The 19,126-nt window shown below is 58.7% G+C and overlaps 2 protein-coding genes across 5 annotated transcripts in view; both read right to left on the bottom strand.

Annotated features, from left to right (window-relative positions):
• The window catches only part of LOC115278882 (sphingomyelin phosphodiesterase 5-like), a 2,502-nt gene extending 2,105 nt beyond the window's left edge, over positions 1 to 397 (bottom strand). The window contains exons 1-2 of the mRNA XM_029923350.1: positions 366 to 397; positions 11 to 253 (exon numbers count right to left, since the gene is read on the bottom strand). Coding sequence (XP_029779210.1) covers positions 11 to 175 — 165 coding nt within the window. The 5' untranslated portion in view covers positions 176 to 253; positions 366 to 397. The remainder of the gene's footprint in view (positions 1 to 10; positions 254 to 365) is intronic.
• Positions 398 to 2,343: 1,946 nt separating this feature from the next.
• Positions 2,344 to 19,126, bottom strand: part of SPATC1 (spermatogenesis and centriole associated 1) — a 20,491-nt gene continuing 3,708 nt past the window's right edge. For 2 of the 4 annotated variants that reach the window (XM_029923180.1, XM_029923181.1), the window contains 4 exons: positions 9,611 to 10,210; positions 8,956 to 9,501; positions 8,721 to 8,860; positions 2,344 to 2,742 (listed from right to left, as the gene is read on the bottom strand). In XM_029923180.1, coding sequence (XP_029779040.1) covers positions 2,413 to 2,742; positions 8,721 to 8,860; positions 8,956 to 9,501; positions 9,611 to 10,210 — 1,616 coding nt within the window. In that variant the 3' untranslated portion in view covers positions 2,344 to 2,412. Of the gene's footprint in view, positions 2,743 to 2,934; positions 3,008 to 7,321; positions 7,969 to 8,720; positions 8,861 to 8,955; positions 9,502 to 9,610; positions 10,211 to 19,126 lie in introns of those variants that run through there. The other 2 variants (XM_029923182.1, XM_029923183.1) reach the window with 2 other exon arrangements.

Raw genomic sequence — 19,126 nt, 5'->3', positions numbered from 1 at the left:
GCAGGCCGCTCGGGCGCGCAGCCGGCGCGCAGCGGCCCAGCAGCTGGTCCAGGGCCCAGTAAGCCGGGAAGAGCAGGGCCCGAGCCAGGCGGTGGAGGGCGTGCAGCCCAGGGTGCGGGAAGGGAGAGGGCCGTAGGGCGCCGGACGCCGGGGGCCAGTCCGGAGGGGACTGCATGGCGTGCGGGGCTTCTCCTCCTCGAGGCGCCCCGTCGCTTCCCGCGTGAGTATCGATTCGCCGCTGGGTCCGCGGAAGCTGCGGGGGGAGTCACAGGGTCAAGGCTAGGTGGCGCAACCTGTGCGCGGAGTGGGTGGGTGCCGTGCCCCGAGATCGTGGGCGCGCGCCCGGGACGCCGCGCTCTCCTCACCCGCGCGGAGTCTCGGCGGCCGTTGGAGGGAACAAAAGGGAAAGCGAAAGGGACCCTGGCTCCGCGGCCCCGCCCCAGTCCTCCTCGCCCCGCTCCGCCCCGCCCTCCCCTGCGCCACCGGGGGAGCCCCCGACCTGCCCGACGGGAGCGGGGACTGGGGCACAGCCTGCGGCAGATGGAGGGCGACCCTCTCTGGTGGAGGCAGGCGCAGCCCCGGCGGAGGGCGTGCGGTGCGTGCTGCGTCCCGCTCCCCCCGCCTGTCCCGAAAGTCCGCGCGGAACTGCCCGGCCTCCCACCGTCCGCGACCGAGGGGTCTACCCCACTCCCACCCGCCTCCCGGGGTCGAAGTGTCCCTGGAGCTGAGTTCAAAGACATCCCCAGAGGAGGAATGGACTCAGAACGCTCTAAGCTGCCACCTACTGAGAGCCCCGCAGAGCTGCCCTAAGAGGCCTGTCCCCCGTGGTGACAGCCGGCTCCGTGACCCCACCCCGAGGAGCTTCCAGTCAGGGGGAATGAAAGCCCGTTGGTGCGGATTGGCGCCGCCGCTCCCTCGGGGCACGTGAGCCACGTGGAAACCAACTCCCCATTGGGGGCGAGGGTGCCCTCTGGCACCTGCTTCGTTGGTTCCCAGGTGCTGCCCCGCACTTGCTCAGGTGCTTCCCGGGCCCTACCTGGGCCCACATCTTAACAATTTGAGCTGTCAACCACACCCCACAGCTCTCCTGGATGGCTCTTCAATTGCCTGGGAGTTTGGGTCCGGGCAGCCATTCAGGAGCACTGGCAGGAAGGAGGAGGGGCTTCTGCCTCCCCGACCCCCAATTCTCCTGGAATCCCTGAGTCCCCTTAGAAACCGGGATCCGGTGCTGGGTGTGTTCACGCTCCTGGTGTGTGGCTGCTAGGCCTTGTCAGCAGACGGAGCTGGGAGATTTCTATCGATAGATCTCACACTTCTCTCTAGGTAGAGTCCTTCCCTGCCTCTCCCCGGGGGTCTGGCTGGATCCTCTGAAGTAGCAGGCTCGGGAGTGGAGAGGGCAGGGAGCGCCTGGGCCAGAAGGCTCCAGCACCCCTCACAACCCTCTCCTGCCCTGCCTTCCTCGCTGGTCGCTGACATGACGCCTCTGTCCCCTCGGAGCGCTCTGGCTGGCAAGCGCCCGTGTGCTGGGAGCCTCACTCCCACCGCAGCCCGCCCTCTGTCTCCTGTCGCAGCTCCAGCCTCCTTCCCTTCCTCGGGCGGGTCCTGTCCTCTACCCCTAGCGGCCACAGGCCACTCTTGGGCTTCACCCCACTGCCCGTGTCTCAGGCATGCCCTGGCAGGGACCCCCCGGTCTTCAGTTTCCTGCACTACCCACGGGCCCCTCCTGGTCATCTGCAGGTGGCCCCTGGTGAGTCCAATCCCACAGCCCCGCTCTCTCCTGCTCTGTTTTGCTCCCCCCCCCCCCCCGGGAGCTGGTGGATTCTGCCCCTTCCAGCTCAGAGGCTTAGTGCTAGGCTCCCTGGGCAGCCCCTCGTTAGGGTTTGGGTGAGGCTACCTTCTCGGGGGGTCTGTCTCCCTTCTGTCCTCTTGCCCTTAGTGAGGGTCCAGGAGCCCGCCCTCTTCCCAGCCTAGACAGGGGGAAGGGTTCCCACATCCACGTCCTTGTTTCCTGCCTTCCACTCTGCACCCAGGCTTTAGCTCCCTGCACAGCACTAATGCTGCCGGCACAGCCACGGTCCATCCTAGCCAGGTCGGTGCCTTCTGGCTTCCTGCTCTTCCCCCTCCAAGTCTCAGGGGCCCCTGCCACTCCCACCCGCAGGCGGGGACAGCTTGGGGACCTTGAACACCGCCCCCCTCAGCCAGCCGGCTGCCAAGCTTTGGTCTCGGGGCTCTCGCCAAGGCCCCAGGACGGGCCTGGGGCCCCAGGGCAAGCAGGACTGAAGGGGTGCGGGAGAAGGGGCCGGTGGGCCACCTCAGTGAAGGCAGTTCAGGCCGGGGCGGAGCAGCTGTCTGCGGGAAGCTTTAATGGCCCGGCACCAGGGAGCCGGGCAGAGCGAGCCCAGCCGGCCGGCGTCACCAGATGAACATAGGCCTGCCGTCGTCGTGCGCCAGCTGGTTGAGGCAGGAGAGCAGCAGCAGCGCGTCGGTGAGCATGCTGGGGTGCACCGTCTCCACCAGCACGCGCTGCAGGAAGTCCACGCTGTAGGAGCCGCCCTCGGCCGAGGCCAGCTCCGGCCTCTCCCGGAGGATGCCGTAGGCGTTCACCAGCTGCTCGGTCAGCGCCGGGTGCACCCGCCCGTTGTAGCCCAGGCCCTGCAGCCGGTTCATGATGCTCACGTAGCGCTGCGTGAGCGTCTGGCACAGCTCCTCGTCCAGCTTGTGGTCGCTGGGCTTCAGGGAGGCCTGAGGGGAGAGCAGCGTCAGCCGCCCGCTCCCGCCGGCGCAGAGGCGGGAGGGGCGCGCTGGCGGAGGGGTGTGGCCGTGGGAAGGTGCTGGATGGAGGTGTCCTGGAGGTCCTGGGGGAGAGGTCTGGGGACTGGTGGCCACCGGGTGGAGCTCCGCCCACTTCACTGCCTGCACCCTGCAGCATCTCACCAGGAAATCAGCCCCTTCTCTCCACTTCTGCCATTGCCTCTGGGGCACGTGACCTGGACATTCAACTCGGCCCCTGCTCAGAAGGGTCCACACTCAGCTTAATGCCCTGCTGTAGCCATCTTGAAGTTCCTTATAGTTTTTGACCAAACAGCCCTGTATGTTCATTTGCACCGAGTCTTGCACATTAGGTAGCTTCACAGGTGCAGCCGCCCCCAGGCCCGCAGAATGACAGGTGTGAAGGAGATGGGGTCTCTCCTTGCCTGAGGCCCTCCTACTCGTCCCACCTCTTGGAGCCAGGGCTGGCCTGCAAGGTCCCCATTCTGGCCTGCTCACTGCCCTCCAGTCGTTCCCTAGATGCCATCAGCTGGCTCCTAGGTGCCGGAACAAGCTGCCGAGGCGTTGCCCTCTCCGGGCAGGACCCGTCCTCTCCGCCCCAGGCGGCCTCGTGACTAGAGCACCGGATTCCCAGCTGCGCTCAGCCACAGTGACACCTGGCCTCTGGCAGATGCACCCAGAGCCCTGTGCTCACACCTCGGCCGCCCAGTCGGCAGAGCGAGCCTGTCTCCCTGGCTCTAGGCCCCTCTTGGTCCCTAAGCCTTCGCCCTCCATCCACCTGCTCCTGTGCCCTCTCAGGCAGATTGCAGGACGTCAGCCGCCGCTTGTGGGTGACAAGTGAAGCCACAGCCGCTCATGCTGGATGGCGCAGAGCACAGGGAGTGGGCAGCTTTAAGCCCCGGCCCCTGAGGACGTCAGGACCCATCCTACACTCACTCTGGAGCTGTGGCTGAGCTCCCGCCATGTGCCACATGTGGTGCGCAAGCTTCAGACAGGAACAGAAGTGGGCGGCGGGCCCCCGCGCCCACCCTGCCAGGGTACTGGACAGGGAAGAGCAGTGTGGGTACACGGAAGGGCAAGGCCGGGGCTATCTCGAGAAGGTGACCTCTTGAGAGTGGAGCACAGGTGAGGGGAGTGGGGGGGGGGTTGAGCAGGACAAGCACCCATGGAAGTGAGGGAGCAGTGGGCACAAGCCCCTGCTGCTGCCCCCACTGCCAGGCACTGAGAAGCAGGCAGAGCTGAAGAGGGAGGGCATGGCAGAGGATTCTGTCCTAACGAGTCAGAGATTCCTGGTCCATTGGCTTTACGGTTCTAAAAGGCCATGCTGACCATAGAAGGGGATGGACAGAAGCTAACAAGAGAAGGGGAGGGCTCTGTCCCACAAATAATCCTCAGCCCTCCCCTGTGTGGGGCACCGGACCCGGTGATGGGATTCAAGTGTGAGCAAAGCCCCTGAGTTTCCAGTGATGACAGTGCCAAGGAGAGGGACTCTACCGTGAGTGCTGCTGTGGGGGGGACACTACCGTGAATGCTGTCGTGGGGCGGACTCTGGAAGGGAGAACGTGCTGGGTTGAGATCTGAGGGACAGGGACCCCAGGAGGAAAGAAACTTGCAGGACAAGGAACAGATGCATGGCTTGGAAGATACCAGGAGGCAGAGCACAGAGCAAGGAGAGGGGCCCACAGGAGAGTCGGGCTCAATGGCTGCTTCCGTCCCTGCACAGGCTCTGAGCCTCCGCTGCTGTGACCCGGAGGAAAGCAGGCAACCTGACAGCTGTTTTGGAAAGCAAAGAAACTGCGTCTCCGGGGTGCTGGGCACAGTATCTGGGCTGGAGTACAGCACCGCGGGTGCCCCAGGACACATCAGTGGGCTCTCACGTTGAGCAGAATTGTGTTCCAAAGGAATAGAGGAGGGATGGTGTAGCTGGCCAGGGTGAGGCCAGAGTAGAGATAGGTGGGATGGGGACAGCAAGGCCATCTCAGTGCCCAGCTCCCACCCTCAAACTCTCCTGCCCCTCATGGCATGTGTCAAACCCTGGACTTGTAGCATACATATTTAGGGGTTTTCTTCTTAATTGAAGGCCTCCCCAGGAGTGGGTGAGCTCCCCGCGCACAGAGACTGTTTGATATAAACTTGGTGTGCACTGACTGTCCCACGACAGGGGTGGAGAGGTGGAAGGGGAGGGTAGCTGTGGACGGCAGTCTGGCCTGGGCCTCGGGGAATGCAGATGCAGATGTATACACGGGAAGCATCTTTAGAGGGAGACTCAGCAAAGGACCTGGTGTCGGGCCAGATGTGGAGAGAAAACAGGTGTTACCAAATATGCACACACCTGCAAGAAAGAGCACATGTCTTTCCATTCTGGAAACGACACTGACCTCGTGTTCAGTGATGAGGGAAACGGCGGCAAATGTGACGGATCGGCTAGGTGTGGCTCAGCCCTTGTTTTCAGAACAAAGGGCAAGTGCGTGAGAAATCAACGCGTCAGAGGCGGCCGAATGCCCCTCAGATGGTGGAGACTGGAGCGTGCATCCTGACTCTTGGGTTAGAGAGAAAATCCAAAGCCGTCTGTGAAATCCTTAGACCTGAGCAGCCCCCTCCCGCGGGTGGGAGGCCGCCGGGCGGGTCCACCTGCTGCCGCACTAGTTAAATATAGAGCGAACTGCCTCGCTCCACACGTATTTCCAAACACAAGCCGTGTAAAATAAAATAAGTGCTCAGCCCAAGAAGGAGAAATAAAGCAAATTTAAAGGAAGCAGGAGGAAGGAAACAGTAAAGAGCTGAACCGAAGAAACGTAACCGTAAGGATCAACAGCGGATCCTGGAGAAGAACCCCGCGAGCGCACCAAAGCCCCGCCTTCCCCTGCGGAGGGAACTCCCGGAGGCGATCCCGCGTCCCGCGACAGCAGCAAGGCTTGACGTCACCGAGCCGGGCCAATGGGGTGAGACTAGGACTGTGAGCCCCGCCCTCTGGGCGGAGTCCGGGACCGAAGGCCCAGACTGGCGCCAGGGGGTGGGCCGTGGCCGGTCCCTACGGGCGGAGGAACGCGTGGCTCCCCGATACCCCTGCTTTCCGTCACAGCAGCTTGGCGTGTTACCCAAGTAGCGGAGCTGCAGAAGTCGTAAATAACCTCAAACGGCATCTCCAGGCATTAAAAGCACCAGAGGGTAGCGCCTGCGGGGCTCAGCTGGTTCAGCATGGGATTTTGGATCAGGTCATAATCTCACGGTTAGTGGGTTCGAGCCCTGCATTGGGCTCTGCTGACAGCTCAGAGCCTGGAGCCTGCTTCAGACTCTGTGTCTCCCTCTCTCTCTGCCCCTCCTCCACCTGCGCTCTGTCTCTCTCTCCCTCTCTCTCAAAAAACAAAACTAAACCACCAGGAAGCAGTGAGGTTTATGAACAAGGTAACTTCTCATGTGTCCCTCTGAAATGTTAAAGGGGGGGGGAGGGAAGTGTGATCTTTTCAATGAAAGAAAATACATTAAAAAAAATCAGTATTTGTGCGTGAATAAGAACCCCCCCCCCCATAGGTCTCAATAAATGAAGAAGAGGATAAACGTAACCTGATGTGGCAGATGCTGCAGCTGGCTCATCGGCCTCCGTTCTAGAGCGTCTAGTGGTTTTTTGAAGCTGGAAGCCTTTTCCAGACCCCCCTGTGGCTTAGGGACCCCTGACCTGGGCTTCTGCCGAGCAGAGCACGTCAGTGGGACTTCCAGGCGGGGGTGGCTGCCGAGAGGCGAGGGTGCCGCAGGGGAGCAGGTGCAGTACCAACTTTCGTGCCCTGTTTTGTGTCTTCACCTAAACCTAAGAAACCTCTTTCTGTTTACATCAGCTGGTGGTGATTCTATTATCTGCAACCAAGAACTGGGACTGAAGAAGATCTGGCAAAAAGCCTGGGACACACACCACACGTAGTGGGCAGACTGAAGTGTGTGTTTGTAGTCAAGTCAGGAACAGGATGAGGTTGCTGTATTATCTGCTTCTTTTAAACACTCTATTGTATGACCGTCTACACAGAAAAGCCAAGATGATATACAGGCTATTAGAACCAGAACAAGAGCTTGGCATGGTAGCTGGAAACAAACCATTAAGCAAAAACCAAAACCGTTGTCAGCAGGCCAGTGGGTGGGGCTCCAGAAAGCACTAAGGGGGCCTGGGACCCAGCCGGACGCAGCTGCGAGGCGTCCCCTCCGCGAGACTCTCCCCGGTGCGGCTGGGTGCAGGGCTGGTGTGACTGGGAGCTGAAAGCAAGGTGCTCCGAGCACCCCACCCCGACCCAAAGCAGATCTTTGCAGCTGGGGAGAAGAGGTGATGGGTCTAGGCACTGGGACAACTTTTAGTTGAGCTTAGAAGATGGCACATGTGGCTGTGAACTTATAAAGAAGATGGCCAGATGTGTTGGCAGCAGGGCACAAGTCCTCTCTCAGCAGCGAGACTGGCGAAGCTTTTCAGCCCTCAGGCTCTACGGCATTTGTGAGGCAAAGGAGCCAGCTTCGGACCCCGGTGTGACCAGGGTTAGTGGGTCTGGAGAGAATTTAGGGATTCTAGCAATGACCAACACTGGAGTTTAATGTGCAGAAAAACAAGATGTTTTGAGGAAAGGAAATCAAAGTCTGGGCAAAGTGGAATCGGATGCTTATAGGAACCAACAGCCGGGCCAGCCCGGCAGGCAGGCAGGATGCGTGGCCTTGAGAGCGTCTTTGTGTTCCGCAGGTGGCACCAGACATGGCCAACCTGCAGCGGGCTCTACAGAGGGCCAGCCATGGGCGTTTGGCCCCAAAGACGTCTGTTCAGGTGGCTTCGGGGGCCACTTCTTGGGAGCTTGGGTGGAAGGGTATGACCCTGGCAGCACTGGTCATTGTTGAGGGAAGGTGAATGGGGGGCCAGTGCTTCTGGGATTGGGGATGCAACGGGCGTTCGGTGCCAGCCACAGCCCGCTCCCCTGGGCAGAGCCCTGGCTCCCGATAAGTGGAGTGGGGCCAGAGAGGGGACAGAGAGGGGATGGAGGCAGGGCCGGGCAGCTCCCCCGTTGCTGTCTACCACTCTAGGTTTAAGGGAGACACGAAAAGTACAAACAAGGGAGAGGTAGATAATTCTGACCACGTTAAAATTAAAAACTGAACCAAAGGACCCACTGATCAAAGGAAAAGGCGACCTCAAAGCTGGACACGGATGAGCCCGCCGTAACCCGGTCATTCCTGCTGGGGAGACAGCAGGTCTGTGATCTACAGCTACGGACGCCGGAGGGAAAGCTGCCGGGAGCAGAGGCCTGTTGCCCAAGGAGCCCAAAACTGCTCCTCTCCCGCCCTAGGCGTGCGGTCCGAGCCAGGGCCGGCGGTTGGTGCGGGAGGGGCACAGGCTATCCTTCTGCACACCGGCTCTGGGCACCCAGCCAAGCACAGCCCGCACCCCCTGACCGCCCCCCTCCCACTGCCGTGGAGAGCTTCCTGCACCTGCTGCAAGGTCAGGGCACACAGGACGTTTGAGAAGCCCTGTCTGCCGTGTCCCTCAGGGGAAGCAGGCTCTGTGGATGGCGGGCCAAGAATGTACTGGAATAAGCCTGGGCCTGAGGTCCCTGAGGACCCTGGAGGGCACTAGTGGGGGGGGAGGCATCACTCTGTTAGTGGGAGGAGGGTCCCTGGGAGTGAGGGCTGGCCATCTGGAAGCCATTGCAATGGCAAAGTGGGGGGCAGGGGGGAGTGCAGACCGGCCCATGCTCGGCCCCTACACTGTCCTGTCTCTGGGGACGCCACAGACTGCGTGGACACCTTTTGGCCACTGCACGCCAACCCACCAGAGTCCGAGGGCGCCCTGGGGCAGAGGAAGCATGGTGTTTAGCCCAGTGCCCCCCGCCCCCCACCGGGCAGCTCCTCCAAGGCCAGCACCTCCCCACCCCCGCTGGGTGACAGGGCAGGGCCTCTGGTGGTGCGTGGGAAAGGACAGCAGGCACCTGGATGATCTTCTCTGGGATATTGGAGACGGTGAAGCCATAGAGGCGCACGCGCTCGGGGAAGATGCTGGACAGGATCCTGCGGTCCAGTTGGAAGGCGATCTCCCCCACCAGCCTCTCCCAGGCCAGCTGCCTCGACTCTGAGGACAACAGGGGTGGGGGGCGTGGTCAGTGGCCCAGGTGGGGGCCAGCAGGGCCGAGCCCGCAGGATTCGAGTTGAACTTGCACCACTGACCTCCGGGGCCGTCAGAGAACTTGTTGCTCTTTCGGTGGGCCAGCTTCCGCTCCAAGTCTACGATGCTTTTCCGAGGCGTCTCTATGCCGCGGGGACCCCGGGGGTCACTCACTGAAGCCGGGGAGGACACGGTTCGAGGCGGGGAGTGGGGATTTCGGGGAGGGGAGTGGGTGGTGGGCGGGGGCTGGGTGGGGGAGTGCTGCGTCCGGATGGGGGATGGCGGTGGGCCCTGGGTAACGTGGGTGGTGCTGGGGGGGGTGTAGTCTTTGGTAGCTTGGGGGACGGGGGGCGGGGCAGGGACAAGCCCTGTGTCCGTGGGGGCGGCCGTCCGGGTGACAGGGGCAGATGCAGGAACTGCTTGTCCTTGGGGGGCACTGGGCTGGGTCTCGGCGTCTGAGGTGCTGTAGGAGAAGGCTGTCACGGGGCCGGATGGGCCTGTGGTCCCGACAGGGGTGGAGCTGTGCATGGGCGCGCCCACAAATGTCACTCTGACGGCCTCCAGATCCTGGGGCGGCTGCGGCTGCGGGTGCTCAGGGGACATTGGGACTAGTTGTGGGGCAGAGAGGAGAGAAGGAGGGTCAGCGCAAGGCAGGACCAAGGGCCAGCCTGGCGGGGGCTGGAGGTGCCCTGCTGTCTCTCCCCCTGCGCCAGGTACCTTTGGTGGCGCCAGCAGGCCCTGCCCCAGCAGAGGGATGGAGTCCAGAGGGGCATCCTCCGAACGGCTCTGTCAGCTGCGCCCTGGGGGCCTCTGACAGCACCAGATTGCTCATGGGGTTGGCCAGAAGGTTCTGAGAAACACCTAGAGGGGCAGCTGTGGAGGTGGGCAGGGGGCTGCTCAGGGAGACGGCGACTGTGCCTGTCACAGGGGCCATCAGGGTGCTGCCTGGAGTCAGGGGGCCGGTGGAGGGCTGGCCCATGGAACTGCCCAGTGTGCCTCCTGGGGGTGCCACCCTGAGGCCAGCCAGGGCGCTGCTCGGGGTCAGGGGGCCGGTGGAGGGCTGGCCCATGGAACTGCCCAGTGTGCCTCCTAGGGGTGCCACCCGGAGGCCGGCCAGGGCGTTGCCCCAGGGGCTGGTCAGGATGCTGGTGAACGGGTTGCTCTGTGGCATGGGCCCTGGCGGAGGCAGCAGGGCGCTGAGAGGGCCGGCTGTGGGGCCCGGCTCCGAGCTGTTTAGCATGTTGGCCAGGGCCATAATCCCCACTTCTTCCAGGACAGGCTCACTTGCTGCTGCCGGGGACGGGGGCAGGTAGACACCTGGGGGACACAGAGAAAGCACTGAGACCCTTGGCAGGCCCAGTGGGGGAGGCCCGGGTGCCTGCCTGCCTTGGGCCCACCGGGGGGTCTGGCTCTGCCTTTCCAGCCTCTGAGCTCCCCAGGCTCACTTCTCTGCACAGCTGACCCCTCCCCAAGTCACGGGGACCGTCCACAGCTGCCCGGCCCTCCGTGTGCCCACTGCACTGAGCGACTGACCCCTCACTGAGGAGGGTCCCCTGGTGGTCGTGCCCCAGGTTGCCAAGTGGACCCATCCATTCCCTGGTGGGGGCAGTGGGGGGTGCCTGGGTGGCTCAGTCGGTTAACCCTGGTGGGGGCAGTGGGCCTGGGCCTCCTGACCACTGTCCTTGTGGGGACAGCCGAGCTTTGCCAGTTGGGGGCCCTCAGGGACGGACCGGCCACCATCGGTGCCACTGAGGCTCTATGCCTGCTGCAGCTCTGGCAGTGTCTCTGGGAACAGTGAATGCAGGTGCAAGAGGGCAGGTGGCCCAGACATGCCGGTTCACACTCCCAGGTCCCTGTGGGGGGCGCGAGAGCCCACTTCCCTTGGGTTCCTGAGAAGGGTGCCCTTGAATGACCACTGCTTGGGGAGAGAAGATCTGGGGGCACGGAAGCCGCGGGGCGGTGGGGGGTGTGCAGCGCGAGAACTGCCACAGACCGAAGCCGCGCGGTCACCACAGAGAGAGGGGAGAGGCCTCGGGAAAGTCTGAGGAGATTAAGAACTGCCGGCCCGTCATCCGCTGTGGGGCGTAAGGCAAGCCTTCCTCCACGACTTCTCTCGATCAGGGGCCGACGGACCTTGTCCGTCGAGGGCCGGTGGCGAACGCGGCCAGCTTTGCGTCCCGGGTCTCCCGTGGCCGGTCCCCTCGCCGGCTGTGGGGCCCGCGCGGCCACAGGCGGCACGAGGCAGATGCTGTGGCTCTGGACCAATGAAACGATTCACAGAGGCTGATATTTGAATTTCGGGTCCTTCCCGCAGGTCCAGAAATAGTATTCCTTTGATTTTCTTTCAATCACTTAAAACTGTGAACTCTCTTCCTCGCTCCTGGGCCTTCTCTGTGGTCCGTGTCCTTCTGTCCACCTTGTCGTCCAGTTGGGCCCCTACGTGGCCCTCCAGGGGCACCCCGGTCTGAGGACGACACTCGGTGGCCGCCGCGGTTCCCAGCTCGAGCACATGCCACCATGTGGATCGCCCCGAGTCGCTGGACATCAACTCGACTCCAATTTTCCCAAAGACAGCTAATTCTACTACATACACTTTTTAAAATTAAGTTTCCAATTTATTTTCTTATAAAATATTTCAAATGTTTTATTTATTTTTGAGAGAGAAAGAGAGACAGCATGAACAGGGGAGGGTCAGAGAGAGGGAGACACAGAATCTGAAGACAGGCTCCAGGCTCTGAGTTAGCTGTCAGCACAAAGCCTGACTCAGGGCTTGAACCCACGAACTGCGAGATCATGACCTGAGCCTAAGTTGGACGCTCAACCGACTGAGCCCCCCGGGCGCCCCTTAAGTTTTCAATTTCCATTTCTGTCAATTAACACGCAGCGTAATATGAGATTCTGGAGAACAACACAGAACCGTCCGTTCGTATATCATGACAAGTGTGCTCCTTCACCCCCCCAGCTCACCCCCCCATGCCCCCCTGCTCACCCCCCACCCCCCCAGCTCACCCACCCCTACGCCCCCCTCTAGTGACCAGCAGTGTCTTCTCAGGAGTTCAGAGTCTGTTTCTTGCTTGCCGCTCTGTTTCTTTTCTTTCTTTTTCCTCCCATTTGCTTGTTAAGTTTCTTAAATTCCACATATGAGTGAAATCATATTCTTTTTCTCTGACAGACTTATTTTGGTTAGAGCAATACTCTCTAACCTCATCCATGTTACTGTAAAAGGTAAGATTTCATTGTTTTAACGGCTGAGTAATCCTCCATTGTGTATATATACACACCTTCTTTACCACCGTCCGTCAAGGGACACCGGCTCTCCACGGTTTGGCTCTTGTGAATAGCGTTGCTAGAAACACCGGGGTGCACGTGCCCCTTCGCGTCTGCGTTTTCGTGTCCTTTGGGTAAATACCTAGTCGTGCAATTCCTGGGGTGAAAGAGCAGTTCTATTTTTAACTTTGTGAGGGTCGTCCATGCTGTCCTCCAGGGCGGCTGCACAAAACAGCGCAAAAGGGTCCGCGTTCCTCACGGCCTGTCGACACCTGTTGTTTCCAGTGCTGCTGATTGTAGCCGTTCTGGGGGGTGCGGGCGGCCCCTCGTTGTGGTTCTGGCTTGCACCTCCCTGACGATGAGTGATGTTGAGCGTTACACGACATAAATCATTATCGGTCTTCTCCCGGAAAATAGGCGTTCTGGAGGTCCTTCATGCACACCCCTAAATCTACCTTCTTTAAGGCCCCTCGGAAACATCGTGACACCCCCTCCCCGGAAGTCCCGGGGCTCCTGCAGAGACGTCTGCCCAGGGAACGCGCGGCCAGAGGTACCTCACTTTACTTTTGTTTCAAGTTTTGTTACTCATGTTTTCCAAATGAATACATTAAAATCGCACAATCAAATAAACCCGTTGGTTCTTTTATGATTTCTTGTTTTGGCTTTGGGAGATTTTTGCTTTAGGATCAAAGAGACAATAAAAGTGGGGGCCGAAGGCGCCGCGGAGAGGAAGAGCCTGCAGCAGAGCCCCCGTGCGCAGATTAGGGGAGGCGTCAGGGGCCAAGGACTGGGACAGCAGGAGGAGGCAGGGGCGCAGATGGGACCTGGGGCGTCTGTCCTGCTGCGCCGTTTCCTCCCAGGGACCAGATGATGTGGGAGAGGGGCCGCCGGAGCGGCCGGTGGTGCCCGCACAGCACAGCCAGGCCCCCAGACCTAGGGATCAGGTTCCCACGTGGGTGTCCCCCACGTCCCTCCTCCCTGTCCCTCTAAGACGAATCCACTCGTCATCTCCCTCCGTGTTCCCCTCCGTCTCCGACACCCTCTCCAGCCAGGCTTTCTGCCTCCTGCCCGGACTCTCACCCAGCGCAGTGGTGGCACCACACCCGCGCCCGCAGCAAGGTGCCCCTCCTGGAAGAAACCCTGTTTCAGCCTGGCATCAGGCCCCGGGTCACCTGGCTGCCTCCAGGGCCGCCGGTCCCACCTCATCTGCCTTCTGCTCAGCCCCGGCGAGCCGAGGTGTCCTGGGCACCGGGGCCCAGCTCCACGCCCCGCTGCCTCCCAGGCTGGACCCCGGACCCTTGCCCCCAGTGGCGCAACCAGCTTCTCCCTGGGCCTCCGCGGTCGGCCGCAGCACCGGTCACTCAGCACGCCCTGCCCCCGACCTGCTCGCCGCACCTTTGCCTGTGCCCAGAGCCGCGGGCGTGGTCCACACTGACCGTGCCCGGAAGATGGCAGGAGCCTCCCGGCGGGCCTCCTGATGCCAGCTTCCCCCTCCAACGTCTGCCGGTGCGTGCCAGTTAGAATGCCCGCCAGCTCCCTGTCTTATTTCAAGTGCGAGATCATTCAAGCCCCGCCAGGATCAGGCCTGCCACCTCTCTGACCTCATTTGCCCCGGCTCCCCGGCACACTCCGCTTCTGCCCCTGCAGCGTTCCAGGCGCCCTCGGGCCGAGGGCTCCACCCCTCTCGTCACTGTGGCCCCCCGCAGTGAGGCCCTCCACCCCAGCTCACCAGTGTCCCTCGCCCCGGTGTCCTGTTGCCTTCTCCTGCACTGTTCCCTCCTTAGCACTCATGTCTAAGATGCTCTACATGACGTGAGGGTTTGACCGTCTCCCCCCATTAGCACGGAAGTTCCATAAGGGCAGAGGCGGGTCCGTGGGCCACCGCGTCCCACCGCCCACAACAGCGCGCGGGCCACAGCAAGGGTCCGGTAAAGAAGAAGAAAACGATGCGGATGCAAGCAGAGATGAAATTTGGTGATGAAAAGGAAATTGGTCAGGATAGGAACTGCGATGTTTGTGCCCTTAACCTGACCGCGGAAGGGAGCGCCCACAGAGTGATCACGTAAACGGTGCCGCCGAGGTGGCCGCGCAAGAGGGCACGTTGCTGTCCGAGCGCGGGCTGTGCGGGCCTCAGAACACAGCGCCGGTTCCTCCGGGTCTGCGAGGCTCCGCTGTACTCCCAAATATTGGCAATGAACATTTCAAAAATAAAATTTAAAAACAGCATCAAAAAGAATAAAATATTTAGAAAGAAGTTTAACAAAAGAAATGCAGCGCGCCTGGGGGCTCAGTCAGTTGAGCGTCCGACTTCAGCTCAGGTCAGGATCTCACAGTTTGCGGGTTCAAGCCCCCTTGGGTTCTGTGCTGACAGCTCGGAGCCTGGAGCCTGCTTTGGATTCTGTCTCCTTCTCTCTCTGGCCCTGCTCACGCTCTGTCTCTGTCTCTCAAAACTAAATAAATGTAAAAAAAAAAAAAGCAAAGCATATTCTCTGAAAACTACACTTTTTAAAGTTTATTTGTTTTGAGAGAGAGAGAGAGCACAAGCAGGTAAGGGGCGGAGAGAGAGGGAGACACAGAAACCGTAGCAGGGTCCAGGCTTTGAGCCGTCAGCACAGAGCCACAGAGACCGATGCAGGGCTCGAACTCACAAACCGTGAGATTATGACCTGGGGCGAATACGATGCTTAACTGACCGAGCCACCCAGGTGCCCCAAACTACAAACATTTTTGAAAGAAATTAAAGAAGATATAAATAAACAGAAAAACATCCCATGTTCACTGCTAAGTGCTCTCCACCTGCAGACTCAGCGCAGACTCTGTCAGAATCCAAACTGACTTGTTTGTAGAGATTGACAAGCTGAACCTAAATTGCAAGGGACCCAGAGTGACCGAAGCCACATGAAAGAGAGGCCATTGTTATCATCACCACGTAGTCACCCTGCAGTTCACGCTCTACACTCCCTTAAGAGAAAAGAGAGGCAGAGAGAGAAGAAAGAAGGGAAGAGAAGGAAGGGAGGGAGGGAAGACTCGGTCCCAGACTTCAAACCTCACCACAAAGCTACAGTAATCAAGATTCCGTGACCCTGGCAGAAGGAGAGACGTGTGGGCAAATGGACTAGAATACGGAGTCCAGAAATAAACCACGTGTCTGTGGTCTGGCTTTTGATGAAAAGGCCAAGACAATTCAATAGGGGAAGAAAAATCCTTTAAAAAGATGGGGCTTGGACAACTGGAATCCATGTGTGAGAGAAGAAAGCTGGGCGCTCACCTCACACCACACCAAAAGTGAAATGGATCAAACGCCTCAACGTAAGAGCTAAAACTATCGAATTCTTAGAAGGAAACACAGAGACAGGGGCGCCTGGGTGGCTCATTTGGTTGAGCATCCATTTTCTGCTCCGGTCACGATCGCATGGTCTGTGGGTTCGAGCCCCCGTTGGGCTCCACGCTGTCGGTGGAGAGCCTCCTTGGGACTCTCCCTCTCTTCTCTCTGACCCTCCCTGACTCATGCTTTCTCTCTCTCTGTCTCTCAGAACAAATAAACTGGGGGGAAAAAAAAGAAAACAGGGGTAATTTTCCATGACCTTGGATTTGGCCATGGATTCTTAACTGTGATCCCAAAAGTGTGGGCAACAAAAGATATTGTCAAAATTAAAAGCTACTGCTTCAAAAGACGCCATCGAGGAAGTGACAAGATACCGCATAGAACAGGAGAAAATACTCACATGTCATGTACTTGATACAGGACTTGTACCCGGAATTTATAAAGAACTCTTATAACTCAATTATAAAAAGATAAATTGTCCAACCTCAATACTGGTAAAGGACATGAACAGACATTTCTGAAAGATGAGATACAAATGGCCAATAAGCACAGAAAGGCTCTTCAGCATTATTATGTGTCAGGGAAACGCAAATCAAAACCGCTCCACACTCTCTAGGCTGGCTATAATTTTAAAAAGTCGGATAATAAGTATTGGCAAGGACACAGAGAAACTGGACCACTCAGACATGGCTAGTGCGCATGAAAAACAGCGCAGCCACTTTGGGAAACAATCTGGCAGCTTCTCGAAGAGTTAAACATAGAGCTACCATATGACCCAGAAATTCTACTCTTAGATGTGTGCCCAAGAGAAATGGCAGCAGAAATCCACACAAAAACTCACATTATGGGTGTTTATAGCAGTGTCATTCGTGACACCCAGAAAGAGGAAACAATCCAAAAGTCCACTGACTGACGAGTAGATAAACAAAGTGTTGTGTGTCCATTAACGAAATATCATTTATCCCTGAAACAAAAGCACTGTAATCCCAGCTAGAAGTACTGATTTATGCCACAACGTGGAGAAACCTCGAAAATGTTATGTGAAGTGAGAGACCCCGGACCCAAAAGCCACACACGTGTGATCCATGTATAAGGAAAATCCGGTGGGGCCCCTGGGCGGTGCCGATGGTTAGGCATCCAACTCTTGATCTCTGCTCAGGTCTTGATCTCAGGGTCACGAGTTCAAGGCCCACACGGGGCTCCATGCTGGTGTGAAGCCTACTTAAAAAAATCCAGAACAGGCAAATCCATAAAAACAGAAAGTTGATAAGAGGCGCTGAGAGCTGAGAAGGGCGGCGGGGGGGGGGACCGGGCGGCAGGTCCCTTCCTGGGCTGACGGCGTGTTCACACGCTGTGGCGACCTCCGCACACCGTGAGGGGACCAAACCCGTTGGGGCACACGCTGTGAGTGAGTAAACTGTGTGGTGTGTGAATTCTATCTTGATAACGCTGTTATTTTAAAAATGATTCCCTGGGGTCACAGATGTTTAGGTTTCCGAGAAGAACACTCATGGTTCAGGGGTCACCTCGGCGCGCCCCCGGCAGGCGCGCGGGCTTTGTGGACACAGAGCGCGGCCGAGGGTGTGTCTGCTGCTCCGGCCAAGTCTGTGGCATCTGCAGCCATGGACACAGTGTCCACAGGGCTTGCGACGCAACCCATCAGCGAGGACCCACCAGTGAGGGTCCCGCAGAAGTATCAGGCTGGGAGATGGGGAAGTGAGTTTGGGGAGCACTGGTGATACTTAACCCGTGATAGGAGGCGTGAGCGGAATGTTCTAGTAAGGCTCTACAGCCAGCTTCTATTTAAGACACTTCAGTCCCGAATCCCATATGATTTCACTCACAAGTGGAATTTAAGAAACAAAACAAATAAAAGGGGAAAATAAGAGACAAACCAAAACACAGACTCTGAACTCCAGAGCACACACTGCCGTCCCGGGGCGGGGGCGGGGCACACCTGCGATGGGCACCAGGCGGCGTGTGGAAGCGGTGCCCCACCTCACAGGACGCCTGACGCCGATATGACACGGCGTGCTAGCTGGAAGGAAAATAAAAACAAACAAAACAAAACAAAAAGGAATGTGTAGTATTTCTGAAAACGGGTGTGAAGCTAGAGATGAAAAGAGAAGGACCAACTGAATACAGTTGGAGCAGTGAGTCCCCCCTTTACCTGGGCGGGTGGCGGCCTGGCGGGTTCCCGCCCCACGGAAGTCTGTGGTTTTATTCTCTGGGGACGTCTCTGAACTGCAGGAAAATAGGCCCAAACCCTTACTCTGGTCCTAAAGCCAACCAACCAACCAAACCCTACCCCTTCATGGCCCTAAACCAAACCCTGATCCTAGAGCTGGTAAAAAAGATGTGGCTGGCACACACACACACACACACACACGCACACACACACTGGAGCATTACTCAGCCACGAAGACGAAGGAAATCTTGCGTTTGCAAGGACCCGGATGGAACCAGAGGGAGGGCATTATGCTGAGCGAAATTCGTCAGAGAAAGACAAACACCATATGACTTCACTCATATGTGGAATTTAACAAACAAAGAGATGAGCAAATGGGCAAAAAACAAGGGAGAGGGAGGCACACCAAGAAGCAGACTCGGGTACAGACAACCCACGGCGGCTGCGGAGCACGGGGGTGGGCGAGGTCGGCTGGCAGCAGGGGAGGTGTGGGCGTGGCGGCTCACCGAGTCGAGTCGCTGTCACCGCAGCGCACACCTGGGGCTCGGATCTTGCAGGCAGGGCAGCTGCCGGGAATCTACACAAAATCTTAAGAGATTTCAGTCCCATCGCTTTGTGTTCTGATGCAAAATGTACATGTGATTCTTTTAATCTTCTTATAATTGATTTAGATCTGTGGGTTGAAATCTTCCTAGGTTTAGGTCCAGTATTAGAACTTTGAAGAGTTTTAGATTCACCGCATTTATGTTTGTTTTATATGTAAGAATTATTTAGGCTCCAGGAAGGTTGGGTACATCTGAAGAGTAATGTTAAAAAGATAAGCAAATGTCTTAGATTTACAAACGCAGCTGACAATGTGTTTTAAAGTGCTTAACTGGGACACCTGGGTGGCTCCGTCGGTTAAGCTTTGGGCTCTTGATTTCAGCTCAGGTCATTATCTCACTGGTCATGGGTTCGAGCCCTCAGCTGTGCTCTGCGTTAACAGGGAGGAGCCTGCTTGAGATTCTCTCTCTGCCTCTCCCCACCCCTCCTCTGTCTTCTCAAAAATAAATAAACTCAAAAAAATTCTTTTTTAGTAAATAAATTGCTTCACTGAGCTCTGATCCCCACAACCTGCTCCTCAGCAGGGGAATCCCCCCTTCCCTCTGAGGCCCCACTGGGATCCCCAAGTCAGCAAGGCCCAGCAGCAGACCCTAGCCCTTCATCCTGTCCAACGCCCTCTGGCCTCCGCCCAGCCCCCCTGCAGAAGGCAGCCACCGGTCTCCACAAAAACCGGGGTTCTCCCACGGTAGGGGGCGGGGCCCTCACTGGGGGTCGAGCACTGGGCGGGCCCTCGTGGGGCGTGGCCCTGATGAGGCGGGGCCAAGGCACAGGGTGGGGCCGTCACGGGGGGGGGGGGGGGGGGGGGGGGGGGGGGGGGGGGGGGGGGGGGGGGGGGGGGGGGGGGGGGGGG

Source organism: Suricata suricatta, chromosome 15 (genome assembly GCF_006229205.1).
Source record: "Suricata suricatta isolate VVHF042 chromosome 15, meerkat_22Aug2017_6uvM2_HiC, whole genome shotgun sequence".
NCBI classification, from domain to species: domain Eukaryota; kingdom Metazoa; phylum Chordata; class Mammalia; order Carnivora; family Herpestidae; genus Suricata; species Suricata suricatta.
The sequence above is the reverse complement of the archived record's forward strand: the minus strand, read 5'-3'. Positions and strand labels throughout refer to the sequence as shown.